Here is a 15574-nt window from a genome sequence, read left to right as displayed (position 1 = left end):
AATGAGGCAAAACGGGGATGTTCATGAGCCTGGTGACTTGAGCGCACGAAGCTGCTTCCCCACTGGGTCAACACCAGCCCCGCACCGCCCCACAAACGCCTGCCACCGCCTCGGCTGCTGGCACAGAGCCTCCTCGTCCCCTTCCCGACGGCTTCTAGAGCAGCGCGGGGCTGTGCCACCAAGCCCCAGGGTGACCAAACGTTCGCCCTTCGTTTCAGCCTCCCATGGGGAGGTGGTGACCGGCTGCGTGCACCCAAGGCCGGGCAGCGCCGGCGCATCCCCGCAGCCCCTCGTGGCCCTGCATGGTGTGGAAACGAGCGGTGCCGTGAGCATTTGGGACCTTACCGAAACCATTTCATGCCCATCCTGTCCCCCCAGCACCACCAAATAAAGCCATGAGGAAGCGAACCCGCGGTTTTCTCTTCTTTAGCTGCAGAGCAATAAAACGGCTCCGCGGATTTTGCTGCTTGCCACCTTTTACGCGCCAGGAACACGCACCGTGCCCACGATTTTGGGGTTTTCCTTAGAAAAAAAAGCAGCAGGAAAGAAGCCGAGCAGGGCACGCTGCGGCACCTGCAGCTGGAAGTCTCACAGCTACGGGAAAAACATCGATGGATCCATCCCAGGGCAAACCTGCTGTAGCAAAGCGCTGCCACTCCACCCATCAGCCTCAGCAAAGAGACAAAACGAGGGAAAAACTTGTGTTTTTTTCTTACTCTGAGATACACGCCTGTGTTTTTCACGCATGCACACACACGCGCGCGTGGCAGCGGCTTGGCTTCAGCCCAGCACAAGTCTGGCACAAGAAAAAAAAAAAAAACAAAGATCCCCGGGCAGTTAGAAGTTTTCAAGTGAAAAAAATAAATAAATAAAATAAAAATTGTTTGGGTTGTTTGCGTTCAGAAAAATGGAGACTTGTTGCGGCTGTTTTTTGTTGGAAAAACCTCACGGAAAATGTCAAACGAAATATATTTTCTGCAAGAACAAAAAAAAATAGAAAAGCAGCAGCTAAGTGGAGAAGACGCTTTTCTGGAAAAGCACTTAGATGGAAATGGCACGAGCGGCTCCAGGACGCGGCTGCGGCAGGCCCAAGAAAATGGGGCTATTTGCCCCGTTTTTGGGCAACTGTCGCAAGAGGCCTGAATCCAGCCCCAGGTGCTGAGCTTCGCCTGTCTCTGTGCCTTCTGGGTTAGGAGGGAAAAGCACAGGTTGGCCCCAAGGGGGTGGAAATGGGGATTCTAGAAACGGGACCCTGGAAATATGTGAGAAAAGGGTTTTGGGGAGGGGGGCACCCACCTGCCGGTTGCGCTCGTCCGTGATCCGCTGGATCTGGATCTTTTTTCTCCCCATCTTCTCGGGAAATCCTCACCGCAGCGGGGCGACTCGGCTCAGGGGAGGCGAAGAGGAGCCCCCTTTTTAAAAGGCTTTCATGAAAAAGCGTTGGGGGGGGGGTGGAGACGATGAAAAATGAACGGAAAAAAAAAAAAAATCAAAGAGCGACGAGGCGCGGGGCGCTGCGCTCTCAGTTCATGGCACCCTCCTGCACGGCCGGGTCCGGCGGGGCTGAGCCGTCAGAAACCTGCGGGGAGGGAGAGAGAAAGGAGTGAGACCCAAATCCATCCGTGCCCAGGCTGTGCCCCCCCAGGATTCTCCCTCCCCCCAAGCACCAGAGCCCAGTTTGGGGACGAGGGACCTCGGCAGGTCTCCGATCCATCGCACGGGGTCGGGGACGTCGCGTTGGTCCCATCTGATTTTGGAAACCCCCAGGGATGGAGCCAGGGGACCAAGGGAAGGTGGGGAACCGGGGGGGCACTGAGGCACTGGGGGGGCACAGCGCCGTCCCTCTGCGATCCCCTGGGATCTTTTTTTTTCCTTTTGATAAAGTCGTAAGCAGTGGAGCGGCGGGTGATCAGCTCGGGCCATTTCCACACGGCTCCGATTGCTGCGTTAAGCTTCAATTTGGCATTTTCAGCCGGTTTTATTCAATTACTTTAAAAAAATAACGTATAACCGGGGCACGGGGCAGGGGGAAAGAAGGTGGAGGAGGGAGCTCGAGCCCGACCCCTTTGGTTTAACACTGGGATGCAGAGGGGCGGCACGGGTGGACTTGGCAAAGCCAAGGGGCAGCGCTCACGTCGCGCTTTGACGCCACGGTGCCCCGTGCCAAAGCCCGGACAGAGGGAAAAGCCAATCCCAAAATAGCCCCGTATCTGCCTCCGCTTGGCAGCCCCACACGCTCCGGGTTTGGCTCCGGGAGGCACGATCCCAAAGCCTCCTCCCTGCCCCTGTCCCACCCCGCAGCCCCCAGCCTGGGCCCCACGGGGATTTTCACCCCATCCTTTGCCTCCTCGCCAGGCACTGCGACCCCAAAGCAGCCCCGACGCTCCCGCGCTTGTTTTTCGGGGTTCGTGGAGGCTTGTGAGTCACTCTCCCGTGTTTTTTTTTGGTGCAATTATTCATCGTGCCTCGCGCTGAGCAGTTTCGGCACGGATCTGAGCACCAGGCAGGGGAGGGAGACAAATTTCCCCACCGTTTGCTGCCTGGAGCAGGCGAGCGCTCAGGACCCCGACTGCTCGGGGAGGCAGAGGACAACCAAAGCCCCTTTTCCTCCAAACCCCAACGGGACGAGGACAAATGGCCCGTTGGCTGCTTGAATCTTTCCCACTTCAGGCACTGTTTTCTCTGGACACCAGAGGCTGAGAAGGGCCCAGTGCCAGGGGTGCCAGCACCTCTCCGAGCGCGCACGCGGTACCCGGGCTGCGCACCGCGCTCCCAGCACCGCGGGGAGGCGAGGGGCTGGCGCGAGGACTGGGAGAAAAGCAGGAGGAGCTTTCTGCAAAGTTTTCTTTGCAGCTTCTCCCTTCAGAGCCGTTTCCTTCAGCTGGCTGAGAACACGCACCTTCCCCAGCCTCGGCACCGCCAGCGGCAGGACGAAGCAGCAACAGCTCCGCATCCGGACCCGGGGCAGGACGCTAATTCTTTCCTTCTGCCGCAGCGCTTGGACGGAGCAACCCTCCGAAACGACGGCGGGTTTGCTATCCAAACCAGAGAGGAACTCTCCAGCAGCAACAATAAACACTGCAGAACAACGGGCCGTAAATTTAAAGCGAGTGAAAGGAAACATATTTGAACGTTACTCGGCTGTGGGACTCCTTCACAGGATGCTGTCGCAGCCAAGAGCTCACAAAGCCGGGGCCGAGAGGAGCAAAGCCCAGCCCTGCCCCGAGCCTTGCTCGTGCTTCTCTCACCAAAACCACGCTCCCCTCCCCGAGCTGCAAATAAAACCCAGGTGTCCCCACGCAAATCACCTTTCTCAACCACCACACCGCGTTCCTTGGAGCCTGCCCTGGCTGGATGGGGATGGCGCGTCCCGGCCTGGTGCTCGCCCACGCTGCCCTGAGGATGCTGCTCCTCCTGCTCGTCCCCAGGGGAGAGGATCCAGAGCTGGCACCAGGGAGGAAAACACCAAATTCGGGGCTCTGGTGGGAGAAGGGAAGGGATTGGGAGCAGCACTGCGGCGCTTGCTGCTCTCCAAGCTCACCCACGGGGAGGTTTTTGAACTCACCCCTTTTCTCTCCATGTTCCTGGTGGGGTTTTAGGGCGTTGCGGGGTTTCTTTTTTCCCCCGAGGTATTTTTAAACCCAGGTATTCTTTCAAGCTTCCTGGCCAGGTGGCTGTTTCAGAAAGCCCGACCACAGGCTCCACTTTCTGAGCAGCATCTGCAGGCACGAGGAACGCGGAGCGAGCACCGGGTCCCACCACGCACCTCACCGGCGGGTCCCTTTCCTTCTCTGCAAATCATTTCAGCCCCCAATCACCCACCCCAAAGCACTGGGGTCTCCCATCACCCTCCGGCACGCTCAGGGGGGACTCAAGCACCGGGACACACGTTCCCAAGCACCCAGGACTCAGGACTTTTAAAGAGAGTTCAAACTCCTCAATAACTTGTAACGCGCGGGGCCTCGGGCGTTTTAATTCTGAGTAATATCCCCGATGACCCAACCATCTTTTTGCCCTTCTAGACAGCAGCTCCTCGCTCCTCAGCCTGGTTTTCTAAGGATAAACGAGGCTCGCTCCATCACAGGACAAGGAGGCACCGACCCCGTGTGCCCACCAAGCCCAGGGGACATCACCATCCCCAAACCACGGCACTCCAATGAGTTGCACACAGTGGGGAAAGCCCAGCCTTTAATAAGACACCAGAGAATCCCCACAGCCCTAAAATTCAGCCCGGCAAACCACGGGCACCTGGGAATTGCTGCGAGGATCAGAGGGACCCCAAAACCCCGGGGGAAATTTGGCGTTGCCCCCGCGAGCCGCGCTGGGACGGGGCCGCATCCCTCCCACCCGGCACCCCCTCGCGCGCTCGCACCAGCGTGACTGTCACGGCAATTAACACACATGCCAATTAACTGCGAGCAGGTGCTGGTTAACTCTGTGCTGAGTAATTCATACCCGGCTCCAAGCAAATTGCTTCAAATTGGAGAGACGGGCGAGGGAGCAGAGTTAGCATTTTGCAAATGGGGGAAGAAAGGAGAGGAGCAGCAGCCTCTCAGCTGGGAGGTGTTTGCACAAAACCAGGAATTTGGGGGGTGCTGAGCCCAGGAGCTGGGAAGGCTCAAGAGCTGCCATCTCCCATGAGACTTTTTTCCTGCATTCCTGACCCTTTATACATATTTACAGCCTATTTTACCCATTTTTAAATATTTTCCCTTGGCACTGCACGAGCAGTGGGGTCCTCCGCACCGTCCCTTTTTCCATCCCCCCAAAGATCCCTGCATTTCCCTAGGAGCAAGCGGGGGCACTCAGGGTCTCACACCCACTTTTTGGGGCCTTTTTTGCTATTTTTAACGCACTTTTATCGCGTCCCCTTTTCCTTGCCTCCTCGCTGAAGTCAGCCGCATTGTGAGCTCAGCACAATGTCAGCTCCAATAAACCAAGCGGCCGCCACGCAGCTGTAAAGGCGAGATCAAAACGGCGAACCCCAAAGCCCTCGGAATAGGAAGGCAAAGGCAAATAATCGTATCCTTTCCAAAAAAAAAAAAAAACAAAACACACAACAACTTTTTTCCTTTCAAGTGCTGCCCGCTCTGCACTTCTGCGTGGCCTTGCCCTTCCCGGTGCGCTCCCGGATCCACGCTCCCCGGGGCACCAGGGCAGAAACCCGTGGTGGAAGCAGGGTGAAAAGGGACAGCAAAATCTGGAAGGAAATTTGGAGAGGAAGGAAAAGAAGAAAAGCGCTCCCCCGGGAAGAGGCTGGAGGGCCCTGCACTGCTCAGCTGGTGGAGGAGGTGAACGGGAGGGAGAAGGCCTGCCAGCGGCGCAGAAAATCCCCAAATTAAATCCAAAATTGAAGCCCAAATTAAAGGGAGAAAGGCTGTTTCCCACCTCCTGCAAGGCACGAGGAAAGGAGATCTGCTGCAAGCAGCAACGTGGAGGCACCAGCGGCCGGGACCAGGCACGGGGAAGCACACCCCAAAATAAAACCACAACAGCCAAAAGCCAGCGCCTTCCCCCCCCCCAGCAGCACCCACTCCCGCAGCACAAAACCACCCTTTAATGAGGATTTGGAGGAATTATCCCAAAGATGGGCTTATCCCTGCTTGGCATCCTTCGAGCCGGGGCATCCTTCTCCGGTCAGGGCAGGGAGGCGCCGGCGCTGTGCGGGCACCAGGACGGGGCCCCCCCGGTGCCAAACCCGCAGCATCCCCCGGGAAAAGCAGTTGAGCCCGGGAGACACCACGCAGTGCCCTGAGAGCAGCCTGGCAGCACCCCTGGCCTCTCTCCCATGGCAAAAGAGCCCTAAAAGCACCTGCAAACGAAGCAGCAAAGCGCAGCCGAGGTGTCCAAGCCCCCAGCATCGTGCGTCTCGCTCTCACCACGGCACGAACCGGCAGCGGCGCAGGGCTGCACTTCCACCTCCCAAGGCTACGGATTGAGCTCAGGTCACCTCTTGAACCTGACTGTTTAGCTGCAGTTCTTGCCTTCCTGTTTCCTTTTCTCGCTGGCGGCTGGGCCGGCCTTTTGTGCCTTAATTGTTGTTTTTTACATATCCTCTACGCTGACACCAAGGACTTTTCGTTTCCTCCTCGCCGGCTTCGGGATCCGAGGGACCCCGCTTCCTTCTCCCGTGGGGAAGGGGGGAACGAGAAGCCCCCGGCGCTAACGCACGGTGCTGGCGCTCAGCTGGCACCGCTCCTCCTCCTCCTCCTCCTTCTCCTCCTCCTCCTGCAACGTCGCCGCTTCGTGCTCGCCATCACCTCCCCAGCGAGCCATCGCCCCGCGCGGGTTTGCCCAGGACGGTGGCACCGGGCAGGACACGGCCACAGCTCCGTCGGGCACCGCGTGTCCATGCGCCCCCGGCCCCGCTGCGCGCCGTGCGAAGGGCTAACTCACCAGCTCAGCATTGTTTAGCACCTCTTTATCTCCAAACCGAGATCAAAACCGCACAAACACGCTCGAGTCTCCTCCAAAGCTTCTATTCTGGTTTCAGGATGATGCTATCTGGGTTCCTGTGCCGAGCCTCCAGATGCAGGCAGGGGGAGGGGAGAGGAAGGCGGCCGAAACGCGGCTCCGGAGCAAACCTGGCTCGGAAGCACAGCTGCAGGGCTCGCCCGAGCCCTCCCAGGGGCCGAATCCTGCTCTTGGAGCAGGTGCAGAGCCGGCACGATGCGGCGAGGAGCCTGGCAGCGAGCGGGCGGGCAGGTCCCTCCCGCGCACCCGACGCCCGGTGCGCGCAGCCGGAGCAGCGAGCGCCCAGCTCGGGCGGGTTCCCGGGGAGGGGGCTCTGCAAAAACGGCCCCGCTGCCGGCGCAGGATCCGTCCCACCAGCTGCAGGTACAGACCTCGGGAGGCTCCAGAGAGCAGAATCGAGGCTGGATTCAATCAGGCCCCCGAGGAATTTGAAAAGATACATATATTCCTGACCCAGATTCAGGCGTTCTCTGGAGAAAAGCAGATGCCAACCGCGCCGCCGGCTCCGCCGAGCTGTAACAAAACCGCGGGCCGTGCCAACAGCGGCCGAGCCCGGGGAAAAAAAAAAAGCGCAGCCCTTAAACGAGGCTGGAGAAGCAGCGTTCACAGGGGGGGCTTTAGAGGATTTGGGGAGAGCATTAACCAGGGGCACGTTGTCTCTTCCCCTGCAGCTCCTGTGCTTGTCTGCGCCAGCGTCACACTGGGCGCGAGGCGAAGGGGCTGCGATGTGCCGGGGGTGCCCTCACAGCCCGTGGCCGACCACATCCCTGAGGTCCCTTTCTCACCCTCCCCGTGCCACCAGAACGGCCGGAGCCGACGGAGGCTCGTGGCTGCCCACACCACTTAAATGGAAAGGACACGGGGGAAGGAAGCGGGGAGGGGGCCCCCCGGACAAGGTCAGCGGCGCGCCCGCGGCCCTGCTCGGCGCTGGCCAAAAGCCAGAAGCCACCCAGGGACGCTCGCACTGTGCAAAGGCGAGAAGGCGGCTGCTGGGAGGAAGCACCCACGGGTCTGGGACGCCCCCCGAGGAGCCACCCCATGGGGACAGGGCAGGGGAGCACGGGTCGGAGGCGTCAGGCCAGGCAGAGCTTTGCCAAGCGACCTCCGAAGCGCCCTTGGGCACGGGACGGGTTTCGCCGCCACCACAGCCACCACCTTGAGTGGCACGACCTTGGCGGTGGCATCCCCACAGTGGCACCCACACGGTGGCACCCCTGGAGGTGACACCCACACCGTGGCACCCCCGGAGGTGGCACCCAGCCCTCCCAGGCGCTGTTGGGGCCGTGGATGGTGCTGGGGAGGGTCCCGCGCCCACCCCGCGCGCCCGCCGTCACCTGCGATGCCGGAGTCCCATGGCGAGGCCGCTTCGCCTCCCTCCTGTCCTCCATCCGTCACCAGCTCCGGCGCTGGGGAGCGGGGTAATTTTCCCTCGGCACTAAGTACAGTTTTCTAAATGAAGGGAAGCCAGAGCCCATTATCCGGCTCCGTCGCCCACCCCCACGGCTCCCTGCAGGGCACGAAATAACCACCTGCCAGCTCCCCGTAGCCATGCGCCGCGGCAATGATATCGCAGCTTCCCCTGTCACTATTGTCAGAGCAAAATTTAGATACCTGGTAATGAGGAGGTTTAATATGACAGATGAGAGGTTGACTCATTAAAAAAAGGGAGAGAAGGAGAGGGAGCTGAGTTAGGGGGATGGATCCTGCGCTCCGAGCCCGGATGGAAAGCAGGAGGCTGTCAAATCGAACCCGTGCCGGGGGGGGAGCAAAAGCAGGGCTGGATCCCAAAGCAGAGCAAGACGCGGGAGTTTGGGTTGAGGACTTGGGGAGGAAAGGGGAGGAAGGGGGAGGAAAGGGGAGGAATGGGGAGGAAAGGGGAGGAATGGATGGGGAGGAAAGAGGAGGAATGGATGGGGAGGAAAGGGGAATGGATGGAGACGAAAGGGGATGGATGAGGATGAAGTAGCTGCAGTTTTGGGGTCACCCAGCCCTGCTCCCCCCAGGGCAGCTCAGCTCCTGCACCCGGCGGTGGTGACGCTTCGGTGTTTCGCTTTGAGGTTTTCTCTCTCGAATGGGAAACCGTGCAGCACCACACCAAGGAGGGGTGGGGGAGCCGAGGCGGAGCGGTGCCGCGCGGCGCCAGCGCCTGTTACGGTAAGCGCCAGGCATCAGCCCTGAGAAGGGTGCAGCAGGGACCCAAACCTCTGCTCCTGAGCACGAGGGTGCACCCCTGGGCCACCAGAAGGATGCTGATGGCTCGAAAATCCCAAAATACAACAGGCCTGATGGGCACCACCCCTGCCTCCGGACCCCTGCCTCGACCAGGACATGGGAGCGCGGCTCCGCACTGAGATTCTGCAGGGGGAGGAGGGCGAAACCTGCCCAGAAGGAAAGTCTGGGGCTCTCCAGGAGCAGGGCCGGGTTTTCCCCCCGTGACAACGAGGACAAATCTCTCCCCAGGGTGGGTTTTACCCAGGGGAAACTCCACGAGACCCAACGGCGGCTGCTGCTGCGCCGTGCCATCCAGGAACGCGATGGGAACGCAGAGCCTGCTGCTGTGCTGGATGCCCATGGGGCTCAGCACGCCAAAGCATCCCCAAAAAGGATGAGGGAAATCGGGCAGCAGCACTGGGAACATCCAGGGCTGGGTTTGCGCCTCCATCCCAGCCACCAGACCCCATTCTCACAGCACAAGTCAGCCCGCGGCACGTCCGCTCGCCTCCCTGCCCAGTTCCAGCCCCAAACTCTGCTCCCCAGCCCCTCGGTGGAAGCTTTCCACCAGACAGAGCTATTTGGGGAGAAAAGGGAACAAACATCCACGTGCAGCCCTCGCTCCTCGGGGCGAAGACGGCGGCAAAGGCTGGCCTGGGGGGTGAGGATCCGGCCCCGGCTCGCGGAGACAGCTGGCCGTCAGCTGCTGCCGCTCGCTCTCAAGTGCCCCGTTCCCATTCCCGTTCCTGTTCCCGGCACAGAACCTGTCCTCCCCGCCCCGTGCAGCTGGCCCCGCTGCAGGCGATGACTGGGGCCGAGCCGGGCCAAACTGGAAAGCCAAAACCAAACCAAGCCGTGCAGGGTCCCCGTGCCGAGGGCCGCCGCCGGCTGCGCCAGCCGGCCCCGCTGCGGTGTGTTTCCCATTAGCGGGGAAGGCAAAAGTGGAGCTGCTTTAACCCCATCCGTGTCCCACGGCCCTGGAGCTAATCCTTGGGTTTTGAGAAGCTTTGGGGTTTGTTTTTTTGACACGTTTACATGGCTGCTTGCACCCCGAAAACGCCCGGCCCCGTCCCTCGCCGCGGTGTCCCCGTGACTTGCTCACGCGCACGCCCACGTCACATCACGCCTCTCCCCGAGGGCGTTCGGGAAATGCAAATCACCCCAAAACAATGCAAATCACCCCAAAACTCTGCGAGGGATGGGCGGCCAGGCTACGAAAAGCCTCGGCACGCCGCGGGGCCTGCAATTTTGGCCACCCCAGCGAGCTGTGGGGGCGAGCGCGAGGAGATGCCCGGCCCGGCGGCGCTGGGGACGCGGGCTGCAGTCACGGCCCCGTGAGCCCGACGCCGCCCGCGCTCCCGACGCGTTTCCTGGCCCTGCCAGGAATAGAAAGCAGGAGCCTGAGTCACCGCCCGGCCCCGTGCCCGTGCCCAGCTCGCCCCCGAAGCCCCCCGAGCACAGGGAAGCCGCGGAGATGCTCCCGCACCCGGTGCCGGGGGCACCCGCGGGACCCAAAGGCAGCCGGGAGCCATCGGGGTTATCCAAGTGTTGTGGGTGAAGGCGAGTCCCAGTGGGGGAAAGTCCTCTTGGAAAAGGGAAAATAAGGAAAAAAAAAGAGAAAAAAAATGTGGCCACAAGGCGTTTTTTTTTTTTTTTTTCTCTGCAGGCTTCCAAATTCGGGGGGGGGGGGGGGAGAAAACGCGTGGTTTTCAGGAGGAGCAAGTTGGCGGGTAGAAGTTAAAGCGTTTCAGCCAAAATTTTGGCTTAAGAAAGGGGATTTAAAAATAAAATTTAAAAAAAAAGAGGTAGAGCAGGAGGAGGGAAGTGCTCTCCCAGCAGGCCTGGAGCAGGTAGCGGGACCCAGGTTTGGTTTCCTAAGATCAGGGATGGGACCCGCGGCCACAAACCCCGTCCCCAAAAGGTGCCAAACCCAGAGCAAAGACCCTGCCGAGCCCCCCCAGCACTGGCTAAATGTTGGTTTTTAGCCCAAATTGTGGCGATTCTCACCCACCCCATGGTTGTTTCTACCAAGATCTCAGTGGCCACGGAGAAGCCTGAGCTGGGTTTGGTCCTTCCCCAGATCCTCTTCCAAGGGCGGCGCGCTAAAGAACTAAAAGAGCCAAAAAACTAAAACTCGTCCTAAAAACCCCTCCCTCCTACAGGCTTTGCACCTAAGTTTTCACAGAAATGCATCTTAAAATCCTTACTGGAATTAGCAGAATTATTACCGGGGTGATTTGCTCTAACCCAGGCCCACCCGGGATCAGAGCAGAACCGGCCCCAAAGCCGAGAGGAACCCCAAAAAAGCGCAGGGGCAGAGGTGTCCATCCCCAAACCATTGGGGTCCCTGTGTCCCCACACCAGGAGATGGTGACGGGAAATCCCCAGGCTCGGACACCTCCGAGACTTCTTATTTTTGGGGGGCAAGCCCACAGCTGAGACATCCTACACCTCTGTTGGTCACCCTCAGCCCCCTCAGATGGCACCATTAGTCAAAACTGGTGAGCCCATTCCTCCTGCACACCCAGCAGCTGGGGAAATTTGGGCACAGCACCGCCAGCACCGACCCCTTTTGGACCCCAATTCCCCTCCCTTCTCCCCCCCAAAAAAAACCTAGAGAAGCCACGCCGGCCAACCTCAAGCATCCCTGCATCCCGCAGGGCCAAACCCCTACCCGGAGTTCCTCCACATGCGCTGGAAGGAAAGCAAATTTTGGGTCCCCCACAAAAAAAACGCCCCCTTCCCACCCTGGGGGGGCCCCGAACCGGGGCAGGGCTGAGCAGGAAGGTGTTAAAAAACCCCAGCACCAACCTCAGGGGGAACCCCCGGTAAACAAGCGAGCCGCGGGCGAGTAAATAGGGTGGGCTGCTCCCCGCTCGGCTTCCTGTTTGCTTTCGCAGATCCGGGCTGCCACGGCCACCGCCGAGCACCGGCCCCGGGGTCCCCTCGGCGCCTGCGAGCCCCCGGGGCGAGCGGGGTCCCCCCCTCTCGGGGCATCCTCCCCCGAGCCACATGGAGAGGGGACAAGGACGGATCCGTCCCGTGCCATCGCTCAGCGTCCCCCTGGGGGGCTGTGGTGATGGGTGGGGGGCAAAAGTGGCCCCCACCCGGATGGGTTTTACCCGTGTTAACCAAGCAGCCGGGTTTGGAGTGAGTTTTCTGACAGTTTTGGGGGAAATCCCAACTCTCCCATCCCAATCCCATAAGCGAGGAGCATCCTCCCCCCGTGCCTCAGTTTCCCCCTCTCCGTGCGGCTGATCTCTCCAATATGGGACCCCCCCCACACCCCAAAAACCCCAAGTTGTGGGTACGTGGGGCTAACGGGATGCTGGAGCTTTGTGCCAGAGCAAACGGGGGGCATAGGGGAAGCAGCCCCCTACCCCCAAGGCACAGCGGGGAGGCTGATAAGAGATAAGGGCTGTAAATCCCATAAGGTGATCGGGGTGGGGGGGCCCCGAGCTGTTTGTTTGGCTCCAAACCCTGCCCCCGCGCTTACCAGAGAGGGACGAAAAGGGGGGAAAAAAATAAAAAATAACTAAAAAAGCAAGGAGGGAAATTAAAAAAAAAAAAGAAGGGGGAGAAAAGCGCAGCACCCGCCCCACAACAACAACAACAAAACTCCAGAGAAAAAGGAGCTCGGGGAGGAGGTGGCGGCAGGGGGGGGGGCAATAAAAGGAAACCCAGTTGGGCTGGCAGGGCTTTTAAAGCGACGCCTGTTTTAAAAAAAGCAGCTGCTAATTTTAACTCTCCAGTGGAAAGAGTGAGCGGGGCTTCCAGGAGCCAGCCTGGCTGCGGCCCTTCCACGTCCGCGGGGCGCTGGCGGCCGGGAGGAAACGCGGGACGGGGCGCAGGGCAGGGGGGGGACAGGGCAGGGGATGCAGCCCCCGGTCAGAGCCATACAGCCAGGGCAGTGGTTTGGTGTGGCGGAGCTGGCTTTGCCCCCAAAGTTGAGGGTTTCAGCCCCAAAAATGGTTTTCGCCCCCTCCCCTCCGGCGTCAGGACGCCCGCGGGTTTTGGCACCCGCTCGGTGCCCCCCGGAGCTGAAAGGAGACCTCAGGGTGCAGGGCTGGAGGAATCGCCCTGCCAATTCCTCCTCTTTTTTGGGATGAAGGGCACCGGGGGGGTTGTGGTGAGACCCTACAGCTCCTCCAGCGCCCCCCTGCCCTGTGCCAAACCCACCGGCTGAGGGGCTGCTCGTGGCTACGGCACGGCGCGATCCCAGCGGCCGCAAGCCCAGGTGTCCACCAAAACTAAACCTACAAAATTCATAAAAAGAACGTGGCGTGACGCCCAAGCAAGGCCCGGCAAACTCAGGTCTCTTCTCCATGAGAGGGAAATCAGCCTTTTGCTGCAAAATCCCATAAAGAGAGAGAGAGGCAGCCTGGCACAGCCCCTGCAGCTGGCGCACGCGGTGCCGGGCACGTGATTTCCTGAGTGGCGATGCGACCGTCTTCAGGACACGGAGGAGTCGATGCCGTTAAGGTCACGGTCCCAAGAAGAGCTCCTGCATCAGCCCTGCTCGGGCAGAGCAAATGGGGCACAAAATGCCCATCGACCGCGGGCACCGAGTGCCACGGGACGCGAGGATGTGGCTTGGAGGGGACAAAAGCGCCCGGTGCCGGTCACCGCACGCCTCCGAGGCTGGGCTGATCCCTCTGCTCCTGTCACTCGGTGAGCCGGGGGGGGACGAGCTTCAAAGCAGCCCCCAGAGGTGTTTTTGGAAGCCACCAGCTCCACGTGCCGGCCGTGGAGGTGCAGGGATTGCTGAGCTGCTCCTCCTTGGATCCAAACTCAACGCCTGCACCTCCGGCGGCGCCTCCAGCCCCAAACCCGAGCGCTTTGTGCCGACGTAAAACACGCCGAGACACCGGCCTCCAGCAGCATTTGGGGACGAATGAAGGCTTTTAGAGATCCCGCTGCTGCCCCCCGGCATCCTGAGCGGGGCCGGGGGTGCCTCAGGACCACGGTGCTCGGGAGCCAGCCCTGTCCTCACCCAGCCCTGTGCCGTGTCCCCAGGCTCGCCCCGCGCTTCGCCTGCCCCCATACAGCAGGACCATCCACCGCTTCGCCCCGCGGATTTACGGCAGCAGGAGAAGTCCTTGGCCTCGACCTTGCAGGGAAATGGGCAAAGCTCTTCCCATCTCCCAGCCCCAAGCCTCCGAACAGCTCACCTGCCCCCTCTCCGGCACTAAAAAGCCATCTCAAGCCAGCCAAAGTGCTTGCTAAGCGGAGGGAAGAGAGTCCCCTCCTTTCGGGAGCTGGGCTCGGATTATTTTTAAGACCTTTCCTTTTATTGATCCGAAGAGCAGAGAGGGAACATGCATTACACGAAACCAAAGATTCCGCACAAGCGAGGGACGCGGCTTCGGCTCTCCCACAAGCTCGTTACAGCCGGCGGAGATGCAAACATTTACCGTAAGAGCAATAAAGAGGCAAAGAAGGTCAGGAAGGGGGAGCGCGCAGACACCGAGCCCTTTCTGAGCCGCACCGCAACGCCCTCCCTCCCTCCTCGTTTCTGGGGAAGGCGAGGGGACAAAATAACAGCGGCTTCTGCCCGCAGGGCTCGTCCAGCCGACTGCCCTGGGACAGCCTTGCCCACAAAATTCCCTGCCACGGGGGCTGGAAGCGCTGCCAGCCCCGACCCACGCCGCCGTGCGCCCAAGAGGCTGCTCCAAGGAGCGTGGCCGCGGCGCTCAGCCCCTCAGGTGCCCGCTGCAAAAAAATGGGAGGGGAGCTCCCGGTGAACACAGGGCCAGGGGGAGATGCTCGTCCCGTGGAAAGCAAATCTGGGAGGAAAAGGGTTTTTTTGTGCTCCCTACCTGCTACGCGGACTCCTGCATCTTCGGATCCTGCCAGCCGAGGAGCTGCGGCCACTGCTCGTCAGTCAAGCTGCAAGAGGAAAAAGGGAACGGCCGTGAGGCTGAGGGGAGGGAGGCAGCGAGCAGGGCACGGCACAGCCGGGGGGTCCCCTCCCATGGTGACCCCACAGCCGGAGCGGGGACAGCCTGCACGGAGCCCCAGGGAAGCAGCCGAAAGCCCTGACCCTAGGAGGCGTCGGTGCCAGGAGGTGTGACGGGGCACAAGTGAGGGAAAAGGGTGACAAGAGCAAGGTGAGAGATGAGCGCAAGGAGAGTGGGGAGAAAAAGAAACCGAGAAGAGGCTGGGAATGAAAGCAACCATAAAATCCAAGTGATCATTAACCCAGGGCAGGGGCAAGCGGCCGCTCCGCGCGAGCAGGGCGCTGCGGCACGGCACCGGGGCTCCGGCACCGACTTCCCCGTTTCCCTGCAAAGCCTTGCACGTGCCCACCGAGGAACGGCACCGACCTGCAGGCTCGGGACGCGTCCCCCCGGGGAACAAAATGCACGAGCTGGGCCGACGGCGGCCCTCGAGGGGAACCCAACGAAGCAGCCCGGGAGGAAGCGCGGCGGCGAAGCTCATCCCACTCGTGACTCAGAGGCCGGCCACGGAGACGACCCACGCGGGGCAGAAACGGGCTCGCAGCCCGGTGCTGGTCACTCATTTACCAGCTGGCTTCCCGGTGCGGCCACCGCCGTCCTCCAGGTGCCGGCAGCTCTGCTCCACGGGCGAGGGGAAGGTTTGGAGGGGAAACTGAGGCACGGAGAAGCACGCACGCGGGGCGGCGGTGGCGCAGCGCGCGCCTGCGCTCCCGAGCCGAGCTGCAGCCTCCCCCCTCGGCGCCTGCGAAGCAAAGCAAGGAATTGTGCTCGGCTTTCCGGCGTCCGCGTCCTCCGCTTCGACCACAAAACCAGCCTTCCTCTCCCCGGCCGCCTCCCCCCTCCCACGGCCAGCTCATTTCCTGGCATTACAAAATTCAGCCCCAACAAAAAGGGACCCAGGAGCACGCGGCTCGCACCGGGGCTGCGCC

At 60.9% G+C, this 15574-nt stretch overlaps 1 protein-coding gene across 20 annotated transcripts in view; it reads right to left on the bottom strand.

Annotated features, from left to right (window-relative positions):
• Positions 1-15574, bottom strand: part of MEF2D (myocyte enhancer factor 2D) — a 64819-nt gene that overhangs the window by 25346 nt on the left and 23899 nt on the right. For 14 of the 20 annotated variants that reach the window (XM_068662636.1, XM_068662632.1, XM_068662644.1 and 11 more), the window contains exons 2-3: positions 14505-14574; positions 1297-1579 (exon numbers count right to left, since the gene is read on the bottom strand). In XM_068662636.1, coding sequence (XP_068518737.1) covers positions 1297-1350 — 54 coding nt within the window. In that variant the 5' untranslated portion in view covers positions 1351-1579; positions 14505-14574. Of the gene's footprint in view, positions 1-1296; positions 1580-2899; positions 2924-5879; positions 6345-6396; positions 6525-14504; positions 14575-15011; positions 15187-15212; positions 15471-15574 lie in introns of those variants that run through there. The other 6 variants (XM_068662637.1, XM_068662633.1, XM_068662641.1 and 3 more) reach the window with 6 other exon arrangements.

This window comes from Anas acuta, chromosome 28 (assembly GCF_963932015.1).
Source record: "Anas acuta chromosome 28, bAnaAcu1.1, whole genome shotgun sequence".
NCBI lineage: Eukaryota > Metazoa > Chordata > Aves > Anseriformes > Anatidae > Anas > Anas acuta.
Note: the sequence above shows the minus strand (reverse complement) of the source record. Positions and strands in the feature narration are given on the sequence as shown.